Source organism: Aquarana catesbeiana, linkage group LG09 (genome assembly GCF_042186555.1).
Source record: "Aquarana catesbeiana isolate 2022-GZ linkage group LG09, ASM4218655v1, whole genome shotgun sequence".
NCBI classification, from domain to species: domain Eukaryota; kingdom Metazoa; phylum Chordata; class Amphibia; order Anura; family Ranidae; genus Aquarana; species Aquarana catesbeiana.
The window spans coordinates 320,054,245-320,075,771 of record NC_133332.1 but is presented as its reverse complement, the minus strand read 5'-3'; the positions used below and the strand labels follow the sequence as shown (position 1 = coordinate 320,075,771).

The window sequence follows — 21,527 nt, the reverse complement described above, 5'->3', positions numbered from 1 at the left end:
TCATTATAATTTCCTCTGCAATATAAAATTTTCTTTCACATTTCAAACTCTTCACGTACTGACCAGAAAAGTTCCACATTTAGCCAGGTTTGCATTAGAGAGGAGACCCAAAGATCCCTTCAGAGGTTACACCTCCAACATCAAACAAAAGTCTATGGACATTTGACCTTCACACCTATATGAGCTCATTGGACATCCCAGTCCAAAGCCATGACCATCGATATGAAGTTGCCCCAGTCTTTTGGGAAGACTCTTCACAAGATTGTGGCTGTGGGCATTTGTGGCCATCTGTGAGGTCAGGTACTGATGTTGAATTAGAAGACCTGGCTCCACACACATCATGGCTCACGTTTGGCACCAAAAAAAAAAAAAAAACACAAAAATATTCCTGGCTCACACTTGGCATTCTAATCCAAAGGTGTTTAGTAGGAATGAGGTCAGGGCTCTGTGCAGGACACTCAAGTTTCTCCACACCAAAATTGGTAACACCATGTCTTTATGGAGATGTTGGTTAAAAAGACCTGACTCAACCCTACGGAACACCTTCGGGATGAAAAGGAATGAGTCATGTTTTCTCAATCAACATCTCCATAAAGACATGGTGTGTCCAGTTTGGGGTGGAGGAACTTGAGTGCCCTTCAGAGCCCTGACCTCAACCCTACTAAACACCTGTGAATTGGAATACCAATTGTGAGCCAGTTCTTTCTTTTTCTTCCGTGCCCAACGTGAGGCATGATGTGTGGAGCCAGGTCTTCTCATCCAACATTGTTTCCATATGTGAGGTCAGGTACTAATGTTGGATGAGAAGACCTGGCTCCACACATCATGCCTCACACGTTGGGAACCATAAAAAAAAAAGCCCTAGCTCACAATTGGCATGCCAATCCAAAAGGTGTTTAGTAGGGTTGAGGTCAGGGCATTGTGCAGGACACGCGAGTTCCTCCACACCAAACTGGTCACACTATGTGTTTATGGAGATGGTTGAGAAGAACTGACTCATTCCAAAGCTCTGATTTCGTCCCTACTTTTGGAAGGCCTTTGGTACAAGGTCTTCTCATCTAACATCAGTACCTGCCCTTATTCTATTTCATCCCAAAGGCCTTCCTAAAGCAGGGAGGAGGCTCTGGTGTGGAGGAACAAGTGTCCTTCACAAACTGGTCACACCATGTCTTTATACATGGGGGGGGGTTTGGTGGTCAGGTGTCCACAAACATTCAGGAGTACAGTGCACCTCTATGGCTTCACCGCATCTCTTTGTTGGTTGCAATAAACACCGTTCTTAGAAAAGCAATATGAAAAATTCACAGGATGAGCTTTCTGACCTGCCTGACACCTAGTCTTATGTAATGCAATGGAACTGCGGCACAAATGAGGGTTGATGGTGTTTTATACAAGTGTCTTGTTACACTTGAGCCCCCTACACTTTTTATAAACGTATTTTTGTGGCCTATATATTATTCTTCACTTAAAGATATGGTATAGGAAGAACGTTTTTGTATTTCAACTGCTCAATAACAATTGTTCAGCAGCGTTGCAGCCGCTGGATAGTGCAACATCAGGACCAACTGGTCTTCAGAACACTGGTAGGACAGTCCTAGGCACACTTGTAGAGTAGTCCCTGATAATGTGAGGATGATAATTCCATGGTGTGCGGTGACCAGGACAAGAACCAGCTGATTCTTCATGTCCACTACGGCAACCCAAAGGCGGTATTCTTCCATCTTTCCACAATATTAGATGGGAAAAGTAGGATGACGTCTGTTCAATCCAATGGGGTAGTAACACTGTATGGACCTTTATAAAAAGTTTCACCACTCTCCATGGGAGTTTATGAGCCGGGGGCTTCACCCAATCGGATCGCCCCAAAAAATGTCGTATGTCTGCTCATGTTGATGGAGATGTCGGCATGAACCATCTTTACTGCGATCTTCTGTTTGGCTTTTAAAAGGCAAACTCCGGCTGTGTAGCAAGTATTGAAGTTGGTTTTCCCCGGCTCTATACTCCGCGTACACTGCAGGAACGGCTTCTCGTCCACCACCACCTCGTAACTGGCAAAATCTGGAAAGTTGATGTAGTAAACCTGGGAGAGGAAACACAATCCATCAGATCAAGAGACCTTCTCAAACTCTTACAGTGCCGCTCCCAAGCGCTTATCCAAACCATCTCCAGTGACCCACCACCCCCCCCGGGTGCCGGCATCTAAACCGCCCATCCTAGCATGCTCAGTAAAATAACTAAAGGATGCCGCACTCCTGAACAGCCCGAGTGGCTCAGGTAATGGAAAGCGGCTTTGGCCTAGGCTCCTCCTAGACCATGCCCTACCGACGTGTTCCGTCCCACCAAAACGACTAAGCCCTGTTGGTGGAGCCAAATGCATCAGGAGGGCATGGCCTGGGGAGGAGTTTAGGCTGAGCCTGCTTTCTATTAACCGAGCCACCAGGCTTTTTAGGAGCACAGCACCCTTGAGTTATATTTTGCGCAGATCAACTGACTTGTCTTTAGTTTTTTAATGAAAGAATTGACTCTAAAGTGTAGGAATGTGCAGATATTTATCAATGGATACGTAATTACTTATCTGCTGTTTGCTTACCACCATTGGGCGGTTTGTATGGAGCCTATCTGTGGCTGGGAGCCCAAGAGTTTGCGGCAGCCATGGCAAGGAAGCCTGTACAAGTCAATGATGTCTGATAGAAGCCATGGCTGCTGTGAGCATCAGGAATGTAAAATTCCTATCGCCCGACGCCCAGGACATGCAGTTCCAGCACCAGGCAAGAAGTTTTTTTTTTTTTTTTTTTACATGTAGCCCTGCTGTGGGCAAGCAGCAGGGTTTAAAAGTGATGGTTGGCTCCCTTGTAAAAGCAATCTGAGCAGCTAACTAGCTGCTTGATCACTTTTAAAAGCAGCAGGAGTGGACCCCCCCCCCTACAGCCGCCTTCCACAAGCTGTCCTGTCCCATCGGGACATCCAATTGACCAGCCGGCGCTTCTGATTCTGATCATAGAGGTGGAGAGATAGATACTTTTCTTGGAAGATATTTTTATTCATAGAAAATGGCATCAAATGGTAAAATATTCAACATTGTACACAAATATACTTTTTATATGTATTTATTTTAAATTTACCATAATTACTTTTATTTGGCTTTTTTTTTTGTTTTCACATTTCATATTATATTTTCAGAAATAGTTGCAAAATATCTATAAGAGCCAATTAACATGGACCTTGCATAGAAATGGAAGAATTGTTTATTTTTTGCCAGCCCCTCCCCCCCCCCCAATGGCTTTAAAATGCAATTAGTAAAACTGTTCACTCCCCAAAAAACACTTTTTGGCTCGGACTTCTGGGAGATGCAGCTGAAGTCACCCGGGAGCTTGAAATCAGTGTTTTGGAAGAGTGCCTTCTTGGTGGGATCTTGAGCTTCCGGCTATGCCCTGAGGCACGGTGACCACACTTTTTCCTCCGGCAAGCGTCAGAGGGCGGGGCCAAAGAATTTTTTTTCTGGACGAGTGATTTTACAATTGTCTTTCTAAAGACATTTGTTATGAAGGGCTGGCAAAAAAAAATGCACTTTCCATTTGCAATGGAAGGTCTGCTTAAAGTAATCCTTTTTTTTTCTTCTCAATTTCATACACTATATGGTCTAAAATGTTGTGGACCCCTGACCATCACACCTATATGAACATGTTGGACATCCCATTCCAAAACCATGGGTATAAAATCAAAACACAGCCATGCAATCTCAAGTGGAAATTAACGTACTATATATGTTAGACAATTTGGACCAGTGGTCTCCAACTGTGGCCCACAGGCCAGATGGGACCCTTCATTTTCCTATATCTTGCCCTTGGGGCACCATGCCACCCACTGCCACCAATGATGGGCACTATTCCTCCCACTGACACCAACGATGAGGCACTATTCCACCCACTGATACCAATGATGGGATACTATTCCTCTCATTGACACCAATAATAGGATCCGCCTGACCTCAACCCTACTTTTGGAAAACCTTTGGTATAAAGGTCTTCTCCTCCATCATCAGTACATGCCCTTAACCTTACAGTACAACTTTGGGATCCAGTCTTCTCATCCCAAAGGTGTTCAGTAGGTTTGAGGTCATGGAAGAACTCAAGTGTCCTGTACAGAAACCTCACCGCAACCCTACTTTTGGAAGACCTTTGGTATAAGGTCTTCTCATTAAGCATCAGTATCTACCCTCAACCCTACTGAACCCTTTTGGGTTTAGATCTTCTCATCCCAAGGGTGTTCAGTAGGTTTGAGATCATGGAGGAAATTCAAGTGCCATGCACAGAGCCCTGACCTCAACCCTACTGAACACCTTTGAGAAGAATTTGAAGGCCAGTTGTTTTGGTCTTCAAATTCTTCTCAAAGGTGTTCAGTAGGGTTGAGGTCAGGGCTCTGTGCATGGCACTTGAATTTCCTCCATGATCTCAAACCTACTGAACACCCTTGGGATGAGAAGATCTAAACCCAAAAGGGTTTAGTAGGGTTGAGGGTCAGGTCTTCTCATCCAACGTCTGCACTTGATCTCACAAATTCCCAGACACCCTCCAAAGTCTTGCGGAAAGTCTTCTCAGAGGAGTAATGGCTTTTACAGCTGCAAAGAGGAGCAACTCCATATTATTGGCCATGGGTCTGAAATAAGACTGTCCAACAAAGCTCACATAGGCTGGTCACAGGTCCACCAACCTTTGCCCATATATTGTATAGTATATTGTAATTGCAAAACATTTTCCAGTACAACACGAAAGTAGGAGTTAGGCCCAAGACCGTACTCACTTCTACCTGACTATAGATGAGGTAGGTACCATCCACCAGCACCTCCAGTTCTCCGCTGCGAGTGTGCAGCTTGAACACCCTGTGATTGATGGCCGTCCATGACCAGTCATGTAGGATTCCACCTGCAAGATCTCAGTGTGAGAGAATGTAGTCACTCAGTATATGTTACTAATAACCGCAGATAATCAACAGACAGAAAAATGTACAATTCATATCACCCTTACGGGAACCTCCACTGATAGGATCATGTGATGAAAAACATTTTAAAACTTAAACACCTAAGCAATACATTTTAAATGAGCGCCGCTTCTTTCTACACCAAGACGGTCAATACAGTGATCTGTAGACAGACCTGGAGTGTGACATTTCGGTGAACGCCAACACATGGCTAAGGGGAACTATACTGCTGAGCACACTTTAAGTTTTGGATATACAGTATATGTAAATTTTACATGCACTGCCCCAATACCTACAAGTCCATGCAGTTTCTACAGGTACCTGGGTAGTAGGTGGTTCCAAGCTTCTTGGAGAACTTGACCCCATCCTATTGCAGACGTTGGCTCTTACTTGCGCCAATCTGGGAATATTTGCAGAATGATATTCAGATTAGTTCTCAGGTGACGATCCTTCCATCAGAAGTGGTCAGTCACCATGTCTCAGACCTCCAGATTAGAGCCGAGGGAAGTCCTAGGCCTCTACCTGGCTCTGATGTGTGATATGGAAGCCACGGGAGATTTGGGAGGACTTCTCTCACTCTGCACATGAGGTCTGTGAATGAATTTGTGATTGTAGCTGAGGGGGTTAGATGGAAGGATATGTGTGTTACTATTGATCTCTGCACTGATTTTTACTACTGACCTCTACATTACTGCTGGACCTATGAATGCTTCTTATTGGTGACCTCTGTGTCATTTTCTGTTGACCTTTGCACCCTGCTTTGCATATTACTGCCCCCTGCATAACTTTCCCCTGACCTCTACATTACATACTACTGCCCCCTGCATAACTTTCCCCTGACCTCTACATTACATACTACTGACCCCTGCATAACTTTCCCCTGACCTCTACATTACATACTACTGACCCCTGCATAACTTTCCCCTGACCTCTACATTACATACTACTGCCCCCTGCATAACTTTCCCCTGACCTCTACTTTATATACTACTGACCCCTGCATAACTTTCCCCTGACCTCTACATTACATACTACTGCCCCCTGCATAACTTTCCCCTGACCTCTACTTTACATACTACTGACCCCTGCATAACTTTCCCCTGACCTCTACATTACATACTACTGACCCCTGCATTCTGTATAACTTTCCCCTGACCTCTACATTACATACTACTGACACCTGCATAACTTTCCTCTGACCTCTACTTTACATACTACTGCCCCCTGCATAACATTCCCCTGACCTCTACTTTACATACTACTGCCCCCTGCATTCTGTATAACTTTCCCCTGACCTCTACATTACATACTACTGACCCCTGCATAACTTTCCTCTGACCTCTACTTTACATACTACTGCCCCCTGCATAACATTCCCCTGACCTCTACATTACATACTACTGACACCTGCATTCTGTATAACTTTCCCCTGACCTCTACATTACATACTACTGACACCTGCATAACTTTCCTCTGACCTCTACTTTACATACTACTGCCCCCTGCATAACATTCCCCTGACCTCTACTTTACATACTACTGCCCCCTGCATAACTTTCCCCTGACCTCTACATTACATACTACTGACCCCTGCATAACATTCCCCTGACCTCTACATTACATACTACTGACCCCTGCATAACTTTCCCCTGACCTCTACTTTACATACTACTGACCCCTGCATTCTGCAAAATTTTCCCCTGACCTCTACATTACATACTACTGACCCCTGCATTCTGTATAACTTTCCTGACCTCTACATTACATACTACTGACCCCTGCATTCTGTATAACTTTCCTGACCTCTACATTACATACTACTGACCCCTGCATAACTTTAAGTGGAAATATAGGCTCTGCAATGAAAATGGGCGGACAGGTAGGATTTGTAATGCAAAAGCTTTATACTTTGTATCTTCTGCATTAAGCTACTTACTCGCCTGTCTGCCCCTGTAGAGTAAGCTGTGCAAGCACAGCTCACTGCACAAATTAGGCAATTCCAAGGCCGGCGCGGGAGTGACGTCATCTCAGCCCGGCCAATGACAGCAGCCAGCGATCGAGACCCAGAAGCTGGCCGCCTGAAGATAACAACAGCCAGCGAGGAGGTCTGGGGACGGCGCATCACTGGATTCAAGGTGAGTATAGCTGCACTTTAATCCTGCACTGTATATTATATACTACTGAACTCTACATTAGATATTCTGTAATACGTATGTACTGTGTGTTTATACACTCCTGACCCCTGCACTACTCATTCCTTACTCCTACAATCCATGTTGCTAATGATCTATACTTCACTTACTGCTGACCTCCAGGTTGAATATTTCTGACCCCTACATTTTATTAGGGGAGGGGAGGTACAGTGCATCCGGAAATTATTCACAGTGCTTCACTTTTGAGATGTTTCTACAACTTGATTGGAAGTCCACCTGTGGTAAATTCAGGTGATTGGACATGATTTGGAAAGGCACACACCTGTCTATAGAAGGTCCCACAGGTAACAGTGCATGTCAGAGCACAAACCAAGCCATGAAGTCCAAGGAATTGTCTTTAGACCTCGGAGACAGGATTGTATGGAGGCACAGATCGGGGGAAGGGTACAGAAACATTTCTGCAGCATTGAAGGCCCCAATGAGCACAGTGGCCCCCATCATCTGTAGATGGAAGAAGTTTGGAACCACCAGGACTCTTCCTAGAGCGGGCCGCCCGGCCAAACTGAGCGATCGGGTGAGAAGGGCCTTAGTCAGGGAGGTGACCAAGAACCCGATGATTACTCTGACAGAGCTCCAGCATTTCTCTGTGGAGAGAGGAGAACCTTCCAGAAGAACAACCATCTCTGTAGCCCTCCACCAATCAGGCCTGTATGGTAGAGTGGCCAGACGGAAGACACTTCTCAGTAAAAGGCACATGACAGCCCACCTGGAGTTTGCCAAAAGGCACCTGAAGGACTCTCAGACAATGAGAAACAAAATTCTCTGGTCTGATGAAACAAAGATTGAACTCTTTGGTCTGAATGGCAAGCGTCATGTCTGGAGGAAACCAGGCACCGCTCATCACCTGACCAATACCATCCCTACAGTGAAGCATGGTGGTGGCAGCATCATGCTGTGGGGATTTTTTTTGCAGCGGCAGGAACTGGGAGACTAGTCAGGATCGAGAGAAAGATGAACGCAGCAATGTACAGAGACATCCTTGATGAAAACCTTCTCCAGAGCGCTCTGGACCTCAGACTGGAGTGAAGGTTCATCTTCCAACAGGACAAGGACCCAAAGCACACAGCCAAGATAACAAAGGAGTGACTACGGGACAACTCTGTGAATGTCCTTGAGTGGCCCAGCCAGAGCCCAGCCTTGAACCCGATTGGACATCTCTGGAGAGATCTGAACATGGCTGAGCACCGACACTCCCCATCCAACCTGATGGAGCTGGAGAGGTCCTACAAAGAAGAATGGGAGAAACTGCCCAAAAATAGGTGTGCCAAGCATGTAGCATCATACTCAACAAGACTTGAGGCTGTAATTGGTGCCAAAGGAGCTTCACCAAAGTATTGATCAAAGGCTATGATACCTATGGGCATGGGAGGAGCCTGCGATACTTATGTACATGGGAGGAGCCCGTGATACTCGTGTCCATGGGAGGAGCCTGTGATGCTTGTGGACATGGGAGGGGCCTGTGATACTTATGGACATGGGAGGGGCCTGTGATACTTATGGACATGGGAGGAGCCTGTGATACTTATGGACATGGGAGGAGCCTGTGATACTCATGTCCATGGGAGGAGCCTGTGATACTCATGTCCATGGGAGGAGCCTGTGATACTCATGTCCATGGGAGGAGCCTGTGATACTTGTGTACATGATGAATTGAATCCATTTTGGAATAAGGCTGTAACATAACAAAATGTGGAAAAAGTGAAGCACTGTGAATACTTTCCGGGTTTGCACTGTAGGAGACACAGGGAAACTTTTAAGGCTCCCAAATGTACGATTTATCTGATTGCCCCAACATCTCTGACCACACCCACTGATTTCCATTGTAAAGCCTTTGCAGTGTTTCCTCGGCACACAAAGAACGATCCACACATGGCCCAGTTCAGGTTTTTCAGGGGTGTAAATATGGCGGCACATAAAGCAATCCTATAACTGGAAATAAAGGAATGGCCATTGATTTCTTACCATTCTTCACTTGTATGGCTGAGCCCTGGCCCTGCAGATGGACGACAGCGGGCTGAAAGAGAAACAGTCACTGGAGGAGATGTACGGGACGAGGAGAATCACAAAACTCTTCTAAATCTTTATATAAACAGATGAATATTTTCTTATGGGGTGTAACGTAGAATGAGAAGCACATTATTAATATGACACAAAAGCGTTCTCCCAGAGGCGGCGGAAGCTGGGGTGGGGGGTGGGGGGGGGAGGGGCTGTACAGGGAAAGAGGAACTTTCTGGTGCTTTCCATGCCACCCATTAAGCTGGTTGGCATTATGTGAAGGGTATCAGTCACCCCTCACCCACCAGATACAGGGGGGGGGGGGGGGTCTGATCCTAGAGGTGGCTTTTAGCTGTATATCGATCAGTAAAATACTTTATCCACCAAGGTGTATATATAACCAAGACATGTGGGAGTGTCTGTGCCCCCCGCTATGGGATATCCTACGGGTAGAAGGACAAAAGGCCCATCAATGCTTCGATCGGTAGAGCTGCATGTTAGAGCGTGTAGGGGGAATGCGCGGTGTCTATGGGAGGAAATGGGGTGGGGCGTGTCTATGGGAGGAAATGGGGTGGGGTGTGTCTATGGGAGGAAATGGGGTGGGGCGTGTCTATGGGAGGAAATGGGGTGGGGCGTGTCTATGGGAGGAAATGGGGTGGGGCGTGTCTATGGGAGGAAATGGGGTGGGGCGTGTCTATGGGAGGAAATGGGGTGGGGCGTGTCTATGGGGGGGAAGTCTATAGCGGGAATGCGGCAGGGCGTCTATGGGGGCGTCTATGGCGGGAAGTCTATGGGGGGAATGTGGTGGGGCGTGTCTATGGGGGGAAGTCTATAGCGGGAATGCGGCAGGGCATCTATGGTGGGAAGTCTATAGGGGGAATGTGGTGGGGCGTGTCTATGGGGGGAAATGGGGTGGGGCGTGTCTATGGGGGGAATGTGGTAGGGCGTGTCTATGGGGGGGGAAGTCTATAGCGGGAATGCGGCGGGGCATCTATGGTGGGAAGTCTATAGGGGGAAAGTCTATAGCGGGAATGCGGCGGGGCGTCTATGGCAGGAAGTCTATAGGGGGAATGTGGTGGGGGGAAGTCTATGGGGGGAATGCGGTGGGGCGTGTCTATGGGGGGAAGTCTATGGGGGGGAATGCGGTGGGGCGTGTCTATGGGGGGAATGCGGTGGGGCGTGTCTATGGGGGGAATGCGGCGGGGCGTGTCTATGGGGGGAATGCGGCGGGGCGTGTCTATGGGGGGAATGCGGCGGGGCGTGTCTATGGGGGGAATGCGGCGGGGCGTGTCTATGGGGGGAATGCGGCGGGGCGTGTCTATGGGGGGAATGCGGCGGGGCGTGTCTATGGGGGGAATGCGGCGGGGCGTGTCTATGGGGGGAATGCGGCGGGGCGTGTCTATGGGGGGAATGCGGCGGGGCGTGTCTATGGGGGGAATGCGGCGGGGCGTGTCTATAGGGGAAAGCGGCGGGGCGTGTCTATGGGGGGGAAATGCGGCGGGGCGTGTCTATGGGGGGGAATGCGGCGGGGCAATGCGGCGGGGCGTGTCTATGGGGGGGGAATGCGGCGGGGCGTGTCTATGGGGGGGGAATGCGGCGGGGCGTGTCTATGGGGGGGGGGGAATGCGGCGGGGCGTGTCTATGGGGGGATCGGAGTCACGATGTTGGATGAATAACAAAGAATTTTATTTCACCAAAAAGATGCGATGTGTCTTCTTTGTTATTCATACAACACCACAAATCTGACCCATCTATAGACACCCCACAATCCCACTACACACTTCAACCCTTTGCCAACCAGACCAATTCTGGCACTTCTCTACTACAAGTAAAAAAATCTGTATTTTTATTTTTTTTTGCTAGAAAATGACTTAGAACCCCCAAACATCTATTTATATATATTTTTTTAGCAGATAATTTTTTTTCTGCGCTATAAACAAAAAAAATTTGACAATTTTTAAAAAAATATATATAATTTCTTCATGCATTTAGGCCAAAATGTATTCTGCTACATATGTTTGGTAAAATCCCAATAAGTGTATATTGATTGGTTTACATGAATGTTGGTGTCTACAAAACATTGGTGCCCCCCCTGCAGGCAGAAGTGCAAAATCTCGTACACACACGATTCGGCGCACAGCTGCCACCCTGTAGCAGTAAAATTGCTATAAGGCGGTCAGCAAATGTGCATAAAGGTAAAAAATATTTAGGCTTTATAACCACTTTAAGGGGGGTTAAAGCCAGCGGCCCCCAAACTTTTTGGAACCAGGGACCAGTTTCATGGCAGCCAATTTTCCCAGAGACAAGGGAGGGGGTAGAGAGAATATTCAAGGAGTCTGTCCTCAGCCCCTCCCCCCCCCCCCTTCACACCACAACTCCCTTTTACAGCACAGTCTCCCATATCAGTGTTCTCAATTCCCCTTCACATCACAGCCCCCCCTTTACGTCACAGTGCCCCTTTACATTAATATAATGGGAACTTCTCTGTAAAGGGGACACTGTAATATAAAGGGGGGGGGGCACTGTCCTGTAATGATTGCAGTGCAGTCCCTTTTTTAGATCACAGATTCCCTTTACATTACAGTGCCCCCTTTACATTAATGTAAAGGGGGTCTGTGATTTAAAGGGGACTGCACTGTAATCATTACAATGCCCCCCCCCCCCTTTACATTAATATAACGGGAACTTCTCTGTAAAGGGGGCATTGTACTGTAATGATTACAGCACCCCCCTACAGTCCCTTACCTTTACATTAATGTAAAGGGGGTCTGTGATATAAAGGGGGCACTGTAATCATTACAATGCCCCCCCTTTATATTACAGTGCCCCCCTTTACATTACAGTCTCCTTTACATTAATATAACGGGGACTCCTCTGTAAAGGGGGCACTGTACTGTAATGATTACAGCGCCCCCCCCCCCCGCAGTCCAATACCTTTAAATTAATGTAAAGGGGGTCTGTGATATAAAGGGGACTTTACTGTAAAGGGGGCACTGTAATCATTACAATGCCCCCCCCTTTATATTACAGTGCCCCCCTTTATATTACAGTCTCCTTTACATTAATATAACGGGGACTCCTCTGTAAAGGGGGCACTCTAATGATTACATTGCCTCCTTTACATTCCAGTGCCCCTGCAGTCTGGCCCCTCTTTCCTCTCTCGCCCCCATTCTAATCTCTGCCTCCACTGCTTAGGACTCCAACCTTTGGCAGGGCAGAGGCTGTGATCAGAGCGTGTGTCCTCTGCACCCCCCCGCCCATTCGACAATGTCATCCTATCAGCAGGGCAGGCGGTGGGAGGAGCTCTCCCGCCCCCTGTTCTGCTGATAGGATGACACACAGGCATGGGCGCACAGCAGCCGGTGAGCAGCGACCGCGGTCTGTGACAGCCTTGTGCGGACTGCGGTTACTCCCCCCCCCACCCACACCCACACCCATCCATCGCTAGGTGGCTGATATTTCTGTACTGTCCCCCTAAATAGTCGGTGGGACCGACTTGTGATCATGTGACCACCAATCAACATTGGTCACGTGATTGGCCGATCTTTCCCAGCAATCAGAACTTTTTAAAGGAATGGCGGGGGGTGGGAGGCAAAGTGTTAATATAAGATTATTTACATACGGTCATCAAATGCGTCATCCAGGAAAATGTTTTGTATATAAAAAAGGGGGGGGGGGGGGGCGGGCGCCGCCATACGTTGTGCGCCTACAGGCCCCCCCGGTGATAATCCGGCCAAAACTAACACTTTCTCGCAGGCCGTGAGGACGTCACGTTTAAGTGGAGGAGAAATGAATTGCAATTGAAGTCAATAAATTGTGCTGATGGAAAACAGATGGAAAATGGAGCAAAAAAAAAAATCACTTTAGGAGGGGAACGAGGAGCAGACAGAGACCTTGGAGGAGACACGCTTACCAAACACCATCACCGCGCCTTCTCCCGCCAGCAATAAAATAAAATGGAAGGATGTTTTCAATCATGCTTAGAAATAACAGACACCTTCTTTTGTCTGACACATTGATGGGGCAACACCCCCCCCCCCCCCCCCCCCCTCCGTCACGTGGGTAGAACACCCCCCCCATAAAATATCCCACATAGAGCAGCGTTCACAATCATTCCAACTAAATTAAAGACCAATTCAGGTTCCACTGCAAAATGCTTTTTTTTTTTTTTTTTTAAAGCAACGTTCTTAACCCCTTCAATACCAGCATGGTGGTTTTTTTTTTTTTTTAAATTGTAATTTTTTGTCACAATTTTGAGGAAAATGAAATTTTTTTTTTTTAAATTTCACATTTTTTTTTTTTTTACATTTTATCGCAGTACAGCGTCATATAATTGGTGTGACAGTATTAAAAACAAACAAACAAAAAAAAAAACAACTTTTTTTGTAATTTTTATTCTGCATTACATTTTTTTTTCTTTTAACAGTGTGACCAGAGCGATACATTGTTACCATAGTAACCTCGTACTACTCTGAGGAAGTGATCAGGATTTATTTATTTTTACACATTATGATTGCTTATATTAGTGAATTTCATTGGTAGAGGCCAGGGGTCTCCAAACTTACTAAACAAAGGGTCAGTTTACTGTCCTTCAGATGTTCTGGGGGTCGGAATGTGGCAATTTTTAGTAGAAAATGCTTTGACATCAATCGATGTATACATTGCTTAATCATTGGTGTCAGTGGGGGGGGGGGGGGATGGTGCTCCATTGTTGGTGTCAGTCTGAGGAATAGTCCCTTGTATAAAGAGGTGGAATAGTGCCAATCGTTGATGTCAAGGGAGGGAATAGTGCCCCATCATTGGTATCAGTGGGAGGAATAGTGCCCCATCGTTGGTGTCAGTGGGAGGAATAGTGCCCCATCGTTGGTGTCAGTGGGAGGAATAGTGTCCCATCGTTGGTGTCAGTGGGAGGAATAGTGCCCCATCGTTGGTGTCAGTGGGAGGAATAGTGCCCCATCATTGGTGTCAGTGGGAGGAACAGTGCCCCATCATTGGCGTCAGTGGGAGGAATAGTGCCCCATCATTGGCGTCAAGGGAAGGAATAGTGCCCCATCATTGGCATCAGTGGAAGGAAAGGTTGCCCATTGCAGGTGTCCAAGAGCCGGATAAATGCCAAGCAAAGGGCCACATGTGGCCCCCAGGCCACAGTTTGGAGACCACTGGTATAGGCAACAATTTTTACTGAATGAAAACTGATTCAGTGTGTATTGTTGTGATTGGCCACAGCTAATCACATGGTACAGATAAGCCGTGATTGGCCCTGTCTGTACCATGTGATCACTGTGACCAATCGGGTGATCAGGATGTGTGTGTTTTTCTTTTTTCTTTATATACACACTATGATTGCTTAGAACAATGAATTTCACTATTCTAAGCAACCAGTTTTTCTGAAAGAAAACTACTCATTCACTGTTTACTATTGTGATTGGTCACAGTGATCACATGGTACAAATAGGGCCAATCACAATAGTAAACAGTGAATGAGTAGTTTTCTTACAGAAAAAACAGTTGCTTAGAACAGTGAAATTCATTGTTCTAAGCAATCAGTGTGTATATATATAAAAAAAAAAAAAAACACACATCCTGATCACCTCCCCAGAGTAGTACAGTGTTATAATTGTGTTGATCTCTGTGATTGGTCACAGTGATCACATGGTACAAATAGGGCCAATCGCAGAGATCAACACAATTGTACACAACGAATGACACGAATCAAAGCCATTTGTTCTTTACAAATGTTATGTGATCTGAGGCGATTGGTCACAGCGATCACATGGTGCTGGTATACTGAACAGTCATCGGCTGTGGCTGGTGGGTGACAGATTGCATGGCAGAGCGGCCCGTGGGGCATTCCAGGAGGTTGTCATATGACGTCTAACTTGGAACGACAAATGTCCCGCCCCCGGTCGTCATTTGACGATAGGCTCGGCGGGTGGTGGTGGTCAATCACAGTTTCCGATAATAGAAGAGGTATTCGACTCGTCTCTCTAGCGGTCTGTGCCTTCTACCTTTGCCCTATTGGAGCGCTCCAACCGCCATAAGACTCTTAAGCTTTCAACACTTCCCAGTATGTTGGATGCCTGTGTCCCCCATCCTCTGTGCAGGATTCATGACATAGGGGGGTCAAAGGAAGGAACCACAGCAGGTTGAGGGAGGGGGGGCACAGAGGATACTTGCAGAGGTGACATCTGACACTTCTGCAAGTATTGAAAGCTGAAGGGTCTTATGGGTACATACAGCGCTTCAGCAGAGCAAATATACGAGGTACGGGCCACCAGAGAGCCAAGTATATCCAACTCCTCTTCTTTGGCAGCAAGCTGCGATTAGTATTTTTTTTATAACAGTAACATTTTAGTTTAAAGTATTAAAAATATATGGCTGGTCAACAAGAACCTAAACTGAAGGAGGAGAGATCAAGCAGGTACTTAGTCCAAAGACCACAAAGAAAAAAAGACTTACCGGAGTCTCTTTAGGGGCGGTCTTTTCTGTAGGACCTAATGAAAAAGGGAAATGAGGGGGAGGGAAGGAAAGAAATAATCAGCATATTATTACAGATCAGAATCAAAAAGGCATCAGAAGACTTAATGTTCCATACCAGTGGGTCCTTGATTTCCTGGTGGCCCTTGGGGACCTGGTGGCCCAGGGGGTCCTGGAGGGCCCATTGCATTTGATCCTGGGATTCCAGGGATGCCCGGTATTCCAGGAGGGCCTGGAGGCCCTGGAGGTCCAGGTGGCCCAGCGGGGCCTGGCGGTCCAACAGGTCCTGGTGGTCCAACCTTTTTTCCTGCAAAGATACATGGATGATGTGTTTGTATATGTTTGAAAACCTTTTTTGGCAAAGCAGATATAACAAAAAAAATGTTATTAAAGAAATACATTTTTAAAAAAAGCCTAGATAGCTGCAGCTGTCCCCTGCGGCCTCTAAGAACGAGAACTGAGCGATCAAACACTGATGATCACTGGAGCACCTGGCTCAGGCTATCAGCAGATTGCTGAGTCCCTCAGGCTTTCGAGCAGATCCTGACCTTATTAATCGGGATTGTTCCCCAGCCTGGACCGGCAATGTGACCCACCAGGAGAAGTACAGCTAAAAAAGCTTTTCCAGTACTTCTCCTTTCTCAATACAGAAAATTAACTCACAATAACATAAGCAGCTTGTTTTTAGATATTAAACAGCAGAAATACAAAATGTATTATCAGTCTACCACCCCGTGTCTTTCCAGGAGAACTTTTGACTAGTGATCCTCTATAGATCAGGGGTCTCCAAACTTTCTACACAAAGTGCCAGATTACTGTCTCTCAGGCTTTAGGGAGGCCGGACTGTGGCCAGTGGGAGTATAAAATGCACCGGCGGGATTAAATAATGCCTCAGGCTTGATTGTCATTGGGAGTATGAAAATTTACAAAGCACCTATGGTCAGTAACAAGAGGAATACTGCCCATTGTTGGTGTCACTGGAAGGAATCGTGTGTCGGTGGGAGGAATGGTGCCCTGGCCACTGGTGTCGGTGGGAGGAATGGTGCCCTGGCCACTGGTGTCGGTGGGAGGAATGGTGCCCTGCCATCGGTATCGGTGTGGGGAATGGTGCCCAGTCTCTGGTATTTTGTAGGAGGAATTGTACCCCATTGTTTGTGTCATTGGGAGGAATAATGCCCCATCGATGGTGTCAGTGGGAGGAACAGTGCTCGATAAGAAAAAAAAAAAAAAAAAAGAGCGCACCAGCCTAGTGCATTACCCTAAGGTAAATTTATTAAAACCAAGATTAAAATCCACTCACAAAGGTAGGAGGGAAAAAAAAATTTGCACTATAAACAATCACAAGGCGATTGGTCCACTGGTAGCAGTTTCCAGGTCCTAGGAAGAGGACTGATGAACGAAGGGACACCTTCGAAATGCGTTAGCCAGCAGCGGTTCGTAAGTCCTCTTCCTAGGACCTGGAAACTGCTACCAGTGGACCAATCGCCTTGTAATTGTTTATAGTGCAATTTTTTTCCTCCTACCTCTGTGAGTAGATTTTAATCTTGGTTTTAATAAATTCACCTTAGGGTAATGCACTAGGCTGGTGCGCTCTCTTTTTTTCTTATCGTTTGCTACTAGGATAATCCCATCCTGGAGAGCAGCAAGGCCGAAATTCATTGTCCTTTCTGAACCCTTGGGATCATCTAGCTTACACACCTGTGCGCAAGAGTATTTGCTTCTGGAGGAACAGTGCTCCAGTGTTAGTGTCGGTGGGAGGAACGGTGCCCCATCTCTGGTATTCCTAGAAGGAATAGTGCCCCATTGTTAGTGTCAATGGGAGGAATAGTGCCTCATATTAGTGGGAAGAATAGTGTCTCAAGTGCCAGTTAAAGAAAAGCAAAGGGCCACATCTGGCCCTTGGTCCTCAGTTTGGAGACCACTGCTCTATAGAAATATACATCGACTGAACAATCTGAGAATTGGGTCCGTTGTGCTATCACAAAGTAAAACAGAAAGGACTCAAACATTTGTTTCCACACTTCTGAAGCCTCCCCCACATTACACAACGAGTCGGGCCTAGACAGTACACAATTCCAACATGGAGCCAATTCAAAAATCAAACAGAACAGCAAGTATCCCATCAGATCCTTCCAACTTCTAATCTATGTAATCAGAACGAACAAAGAGCTTCCTTCCACACTACACGTGTGATTTGAAAAGATGGAGCTGATCAAGGTCCTGAAAAATGTATTTTAAGACACAGTTACAGTTCTACCTTTTCATCAGAATGGAGATATGAATCTCCGAGGCAATCTCTGAATTCTACAAAGACGCTGAAGAAGGATCAGAAAACAAAAAGATAAAAACGGGCAGAAATTACCTCATTTTCTGCCGCTCAGATATTTATTTCTACTATTTCATCTTCAAGTGGAAGTCAACTGAGCAAAACGGAAATTCCTAAATGATTTTTTAACAATTGCTTTCAGCTCTGAAGTCCATGTACGACACAACACATAAAAATCAGTATATAAAGCCCTGCAGTGGCCATGAAATTTCTGAAATGTGAGTACTGATAAGTGTTTTCTAACATTACAGCTAAAGAGAGTCGAAGATCCTCAGTGCAGGAAAAATCAGTTCTACATGGACCCGTGCAGACTCCTAGGCTGCTGCAACCCAACACAACAGACCTTCTCAAGCCAGACACCAGACTTCACATCACTTCAGCCTTATAAATTAAAAGACCAAATTGTAACAAAACTGCCAATCACACCTCTATGTTAATGGGCAAAATATGAGAACCCCCCTTCAAATGGAGCTCAGGTGTCTCCAGTGAAGGGTCCTGGTAACACTCCATCATAAAAAGACATTGTGCCCCCCTGTGTACAAAACCAGCTCCATAAAGACATGGAGTGGAGGAACTAGAGTGTCCTGCACAGAGCCCCCACCTCAACCCAACTTTTGGAAGACCTTTGGTATAAGGTCTTCTCATCCATAATCAGTACCTGCCCTTAACCATACAGAACACCTTTTGGGATGAGGTCTTCTCATCCCAAAGGTGTTCAGTAGGTTTGGGGACATGGAGGAACTTGAGTGTGCTGCACAGAGCCCTCAACCCTACTGAACACCTTTGGGATGAATTGGAAAACCAATGGTGAGCCAGGTCTTCTCATCCAATATCAGCACCTAACCTCACAAATGGGTACAAATTCCCACAGACACCCTCCAAAATCGTGTAGAAAGTCTTCTCAGAAGAGTGGAGGAAGTCATTAAGAGGGCAACTCCATATTAATGGCCATGGGGAGATGGGAGGAAACTCCATAAAGACATGGTGTGACCAGTTTAGTGTGGAAGAACTCCAGTGTCCTGTACAGAGCCTTGACCTCAACCCTACACATTTGGGAGGAACTGAAATGCCAATGGTGAGTCAGGTCTTCTCATCCAACATCAGTACCTGACCTCACAAATGGGCACAAATTCCCACAGACACCCTCCAAAATCTTGTGGGAAGCCTTCCCAGATGAGTGAAGGATGTTCTGGGAAGACTTTCAACAAGATTTGAGGGTGCCCATATGCGAGATCAGGTATTGACGTTGGATGAGAAGACCTGACTCGCCATCAGTGTTCCAGTCCACCCCAAAGGTGTTCAGTGGAGTTGAGGCCAGGGCTTGGAGCTTGTTGGCCATCCAATTCCAAAAACATTACCACTAATATGGAGTTGACACCCTTTGTGGCTATAGTAATGGCAATGTTTTTGGAATTGGCTGTCTCAACAAGCTCCCAGCCCTGGCCTCAACCCTACTGAACATCTTTGGGATGGACTAGAACACCGTTGGCGAGTCAGGTCTTCCCATCCAACGCCAATACCTGACCTCAAAAATTCCCACAGTCATCCTCCAAAATCTTGTGAAAAGTCTTCCTTGAAGAGTGAAGGATGTTCTACCCACAAAATGGGGGCAATTTCATAAAGACAAGGTTTAATTTAAATTGACTTTTCATTCAACATCATGACCTCAACTTGAATGCTCTTTTGGGGAATGCGCACAGAGCCCTGATCTGAACCCTACTGTGAATACCTTTGGGATGAATTTGTAAGCCAGGTCTTTTTTTAGTGCCCACCACAGGTTCAACATGTGAGTCGTCAGGTCTTCTCATCCAACTTCAGTACCCGACATCACAAATGGGCACAGATTCCCACAGACACCCTCCAAAAAATCTTGTTGAAAGATTTCTCAGAAGAGTGGAGGATGTCATAGTCACAAAGAGGGGCAACTCAATATTAAAACGGCCATGGTTCTGGAATAGGTTGTCCAACAAGATCATATAGGTGTGATGACCAAAGTGTACATAAACATTTTACAATATAGTTTATATAGACATCACAAAAAATAAATAAAAAAGATGGTTCCTAATTTGGCAAAGTCTCTTGCATGTTCTTGTTGATTTATGTTCACATTTTGATGGTTGCCAGGACTAAGGCACTGAAAAAAAACCATGTTTGGAAAAAGATACCCATCACAGAATAAAGTTGCAGTAAACTGTCCTGACTACGATGGGCACAAAGCCAATTTTGGCTGCATGTGGTCTATTGTGTGCGTTGCCTGGACACAGACTTCCATAAATACATTGTTGGCACATAGTAGTATAATTACACCTTGTGTTACAAGAAATTGCAGTTTATTATACGGGCCCAAGGAGGAAACGGAGGTGGCCATGGTGCAGAACAGACTCTGGGTGACAAGGTGACCCCCCCCCCTTTTTTTTTTTTTTTTTTGGGCATAGAAGACGATTGCTTGGTGACCGCCACACGAGATATAGAAATAGTATCCAATCTGCAAGAACAAGTTATTTATTTATTTGTATTTTTCTAAGAGATGTACCGTATATACTCGAGTATAAGCCGAGGCACCTCATTTTACCACAAAAACTGGGAAAAAACGTATTAACTCGAGTATAAGCCTAGGGTGAGAAATGCTCAGCTACTGTAAGTGGAAAAGAGGGTCAACGATGCCCATTTGCAGCCTCACTGTTCCCATTTGCAGCCATAGGTCCCTTGAACGTTAAACTCGGTAGTTAAGGGTTCCAAGATGCCCCCCTAGCTGCAGCCAAAATTTGGGGTCTCTGGACCCAAAGGGTTCCGAAATGACATTGCTGCAGATGGACACAGTTGACCGACTTTGGGGCCCGTATCTCGAGGCCACTTGGTGCTAGGAACCCCAAATTTGGTGTGCACACCCAGTGGAACTAGCACTACAACATATCCAAGCTGGGGTTCCTAGCTCTAAGTGGCCCCGAGATACGGGGCCCCAAAGTCGGTTCAGAAAATGTCAAGCACTTTTCTGCAGCAGAGAATGACATTCTATGAACCGATTTTGGGGCCCCTTATCTTGGGTCCACTTGGTGCTAGGCCCCGCCCCCTCCTCATTGGCTGTGATTGACAGTAGCGGGAGCCAATTCCTTGAGCCTTTACAACCACTTTAACAACACCTTTAAGAGCAGCAGGACAAGACAGGGTGTCACAAAATGTGAACGTGATCAGCGAAATTATTCATTAAAAGTGGGGAGCCAATCCTAGCGGGGTCAAGGAAAGCACTAAAACCTGAAAAAAGTTTAAACTCCTCCTGAGTTTATCATAAAAAAAAAAAAGGAAACAAAAAAAGATGAAGAAGAAGATGAAGAAGAAGATGTTAATGCTCCTCAAAATGTTTCATACCGAGATAAGCCACGAGTTCGGTCACATATCACCACTAGCAATGAACACATTCATTACTAACTGCTCTGCTAGCACATCAGCTGAACATGAAGATATAAAAACAATGTGGCCTGAAGTCTGTGGTTGCCGGATCACCACACTGCTAGGAGCTTTTTAGGTATTCCATCACAAAA

The 21,527-nt window shown here is 46.1% G+C and overlaps 1 protein-coding gene across 4 annotated transcripts in view; it reads right to left on the bottom strand.

The window, feature by feature from the left end:
* Positions 1 to 804: 804 nt before the first annotated feature.
* EDA (ectodysplasin A) overlaps positions 805 to 21,527 on the bottom strand; it is a 94,986-nt gene continuing 74,263 nt past the window's right edge. Inside the window, exons 4-8 of one of the 4 annotated variants that reach the window (XM_073600771.1) lie at positions 15,781 to 15,969; positions 15,645 to 15,679; positions 9,153 to 9,204; positions 4,807 to 4,931; positions 805 to 2,080 (exon numbers count right to left, since the gene is read on the bottom strand). In XM_073600771.1, the coding sequence (XP_073456872.1) occupies positions 1,829 to 2,080; positions 4,807 to 4,931; positions 9,153 to 9,204; positions 15,645 to 15,679; positions 15,781 to 15,969 (653 nt within the window). In that variant the 3' untranslated portion in view covers positions 805 to 1,828. Of the gene's footprint in view, positions 2,081 to 4,800; positions 4,932 to 9,152; positions 9,205 to 15,644; positions 15,680 to 15,780; positions 15,970 to 21,527 lie in introns of all 4 variants that reach the window. The other 3 variants (XM_073600773.1, XM_073600770.1, XM_073600772.1) reach the window with 3 other exon arrangements.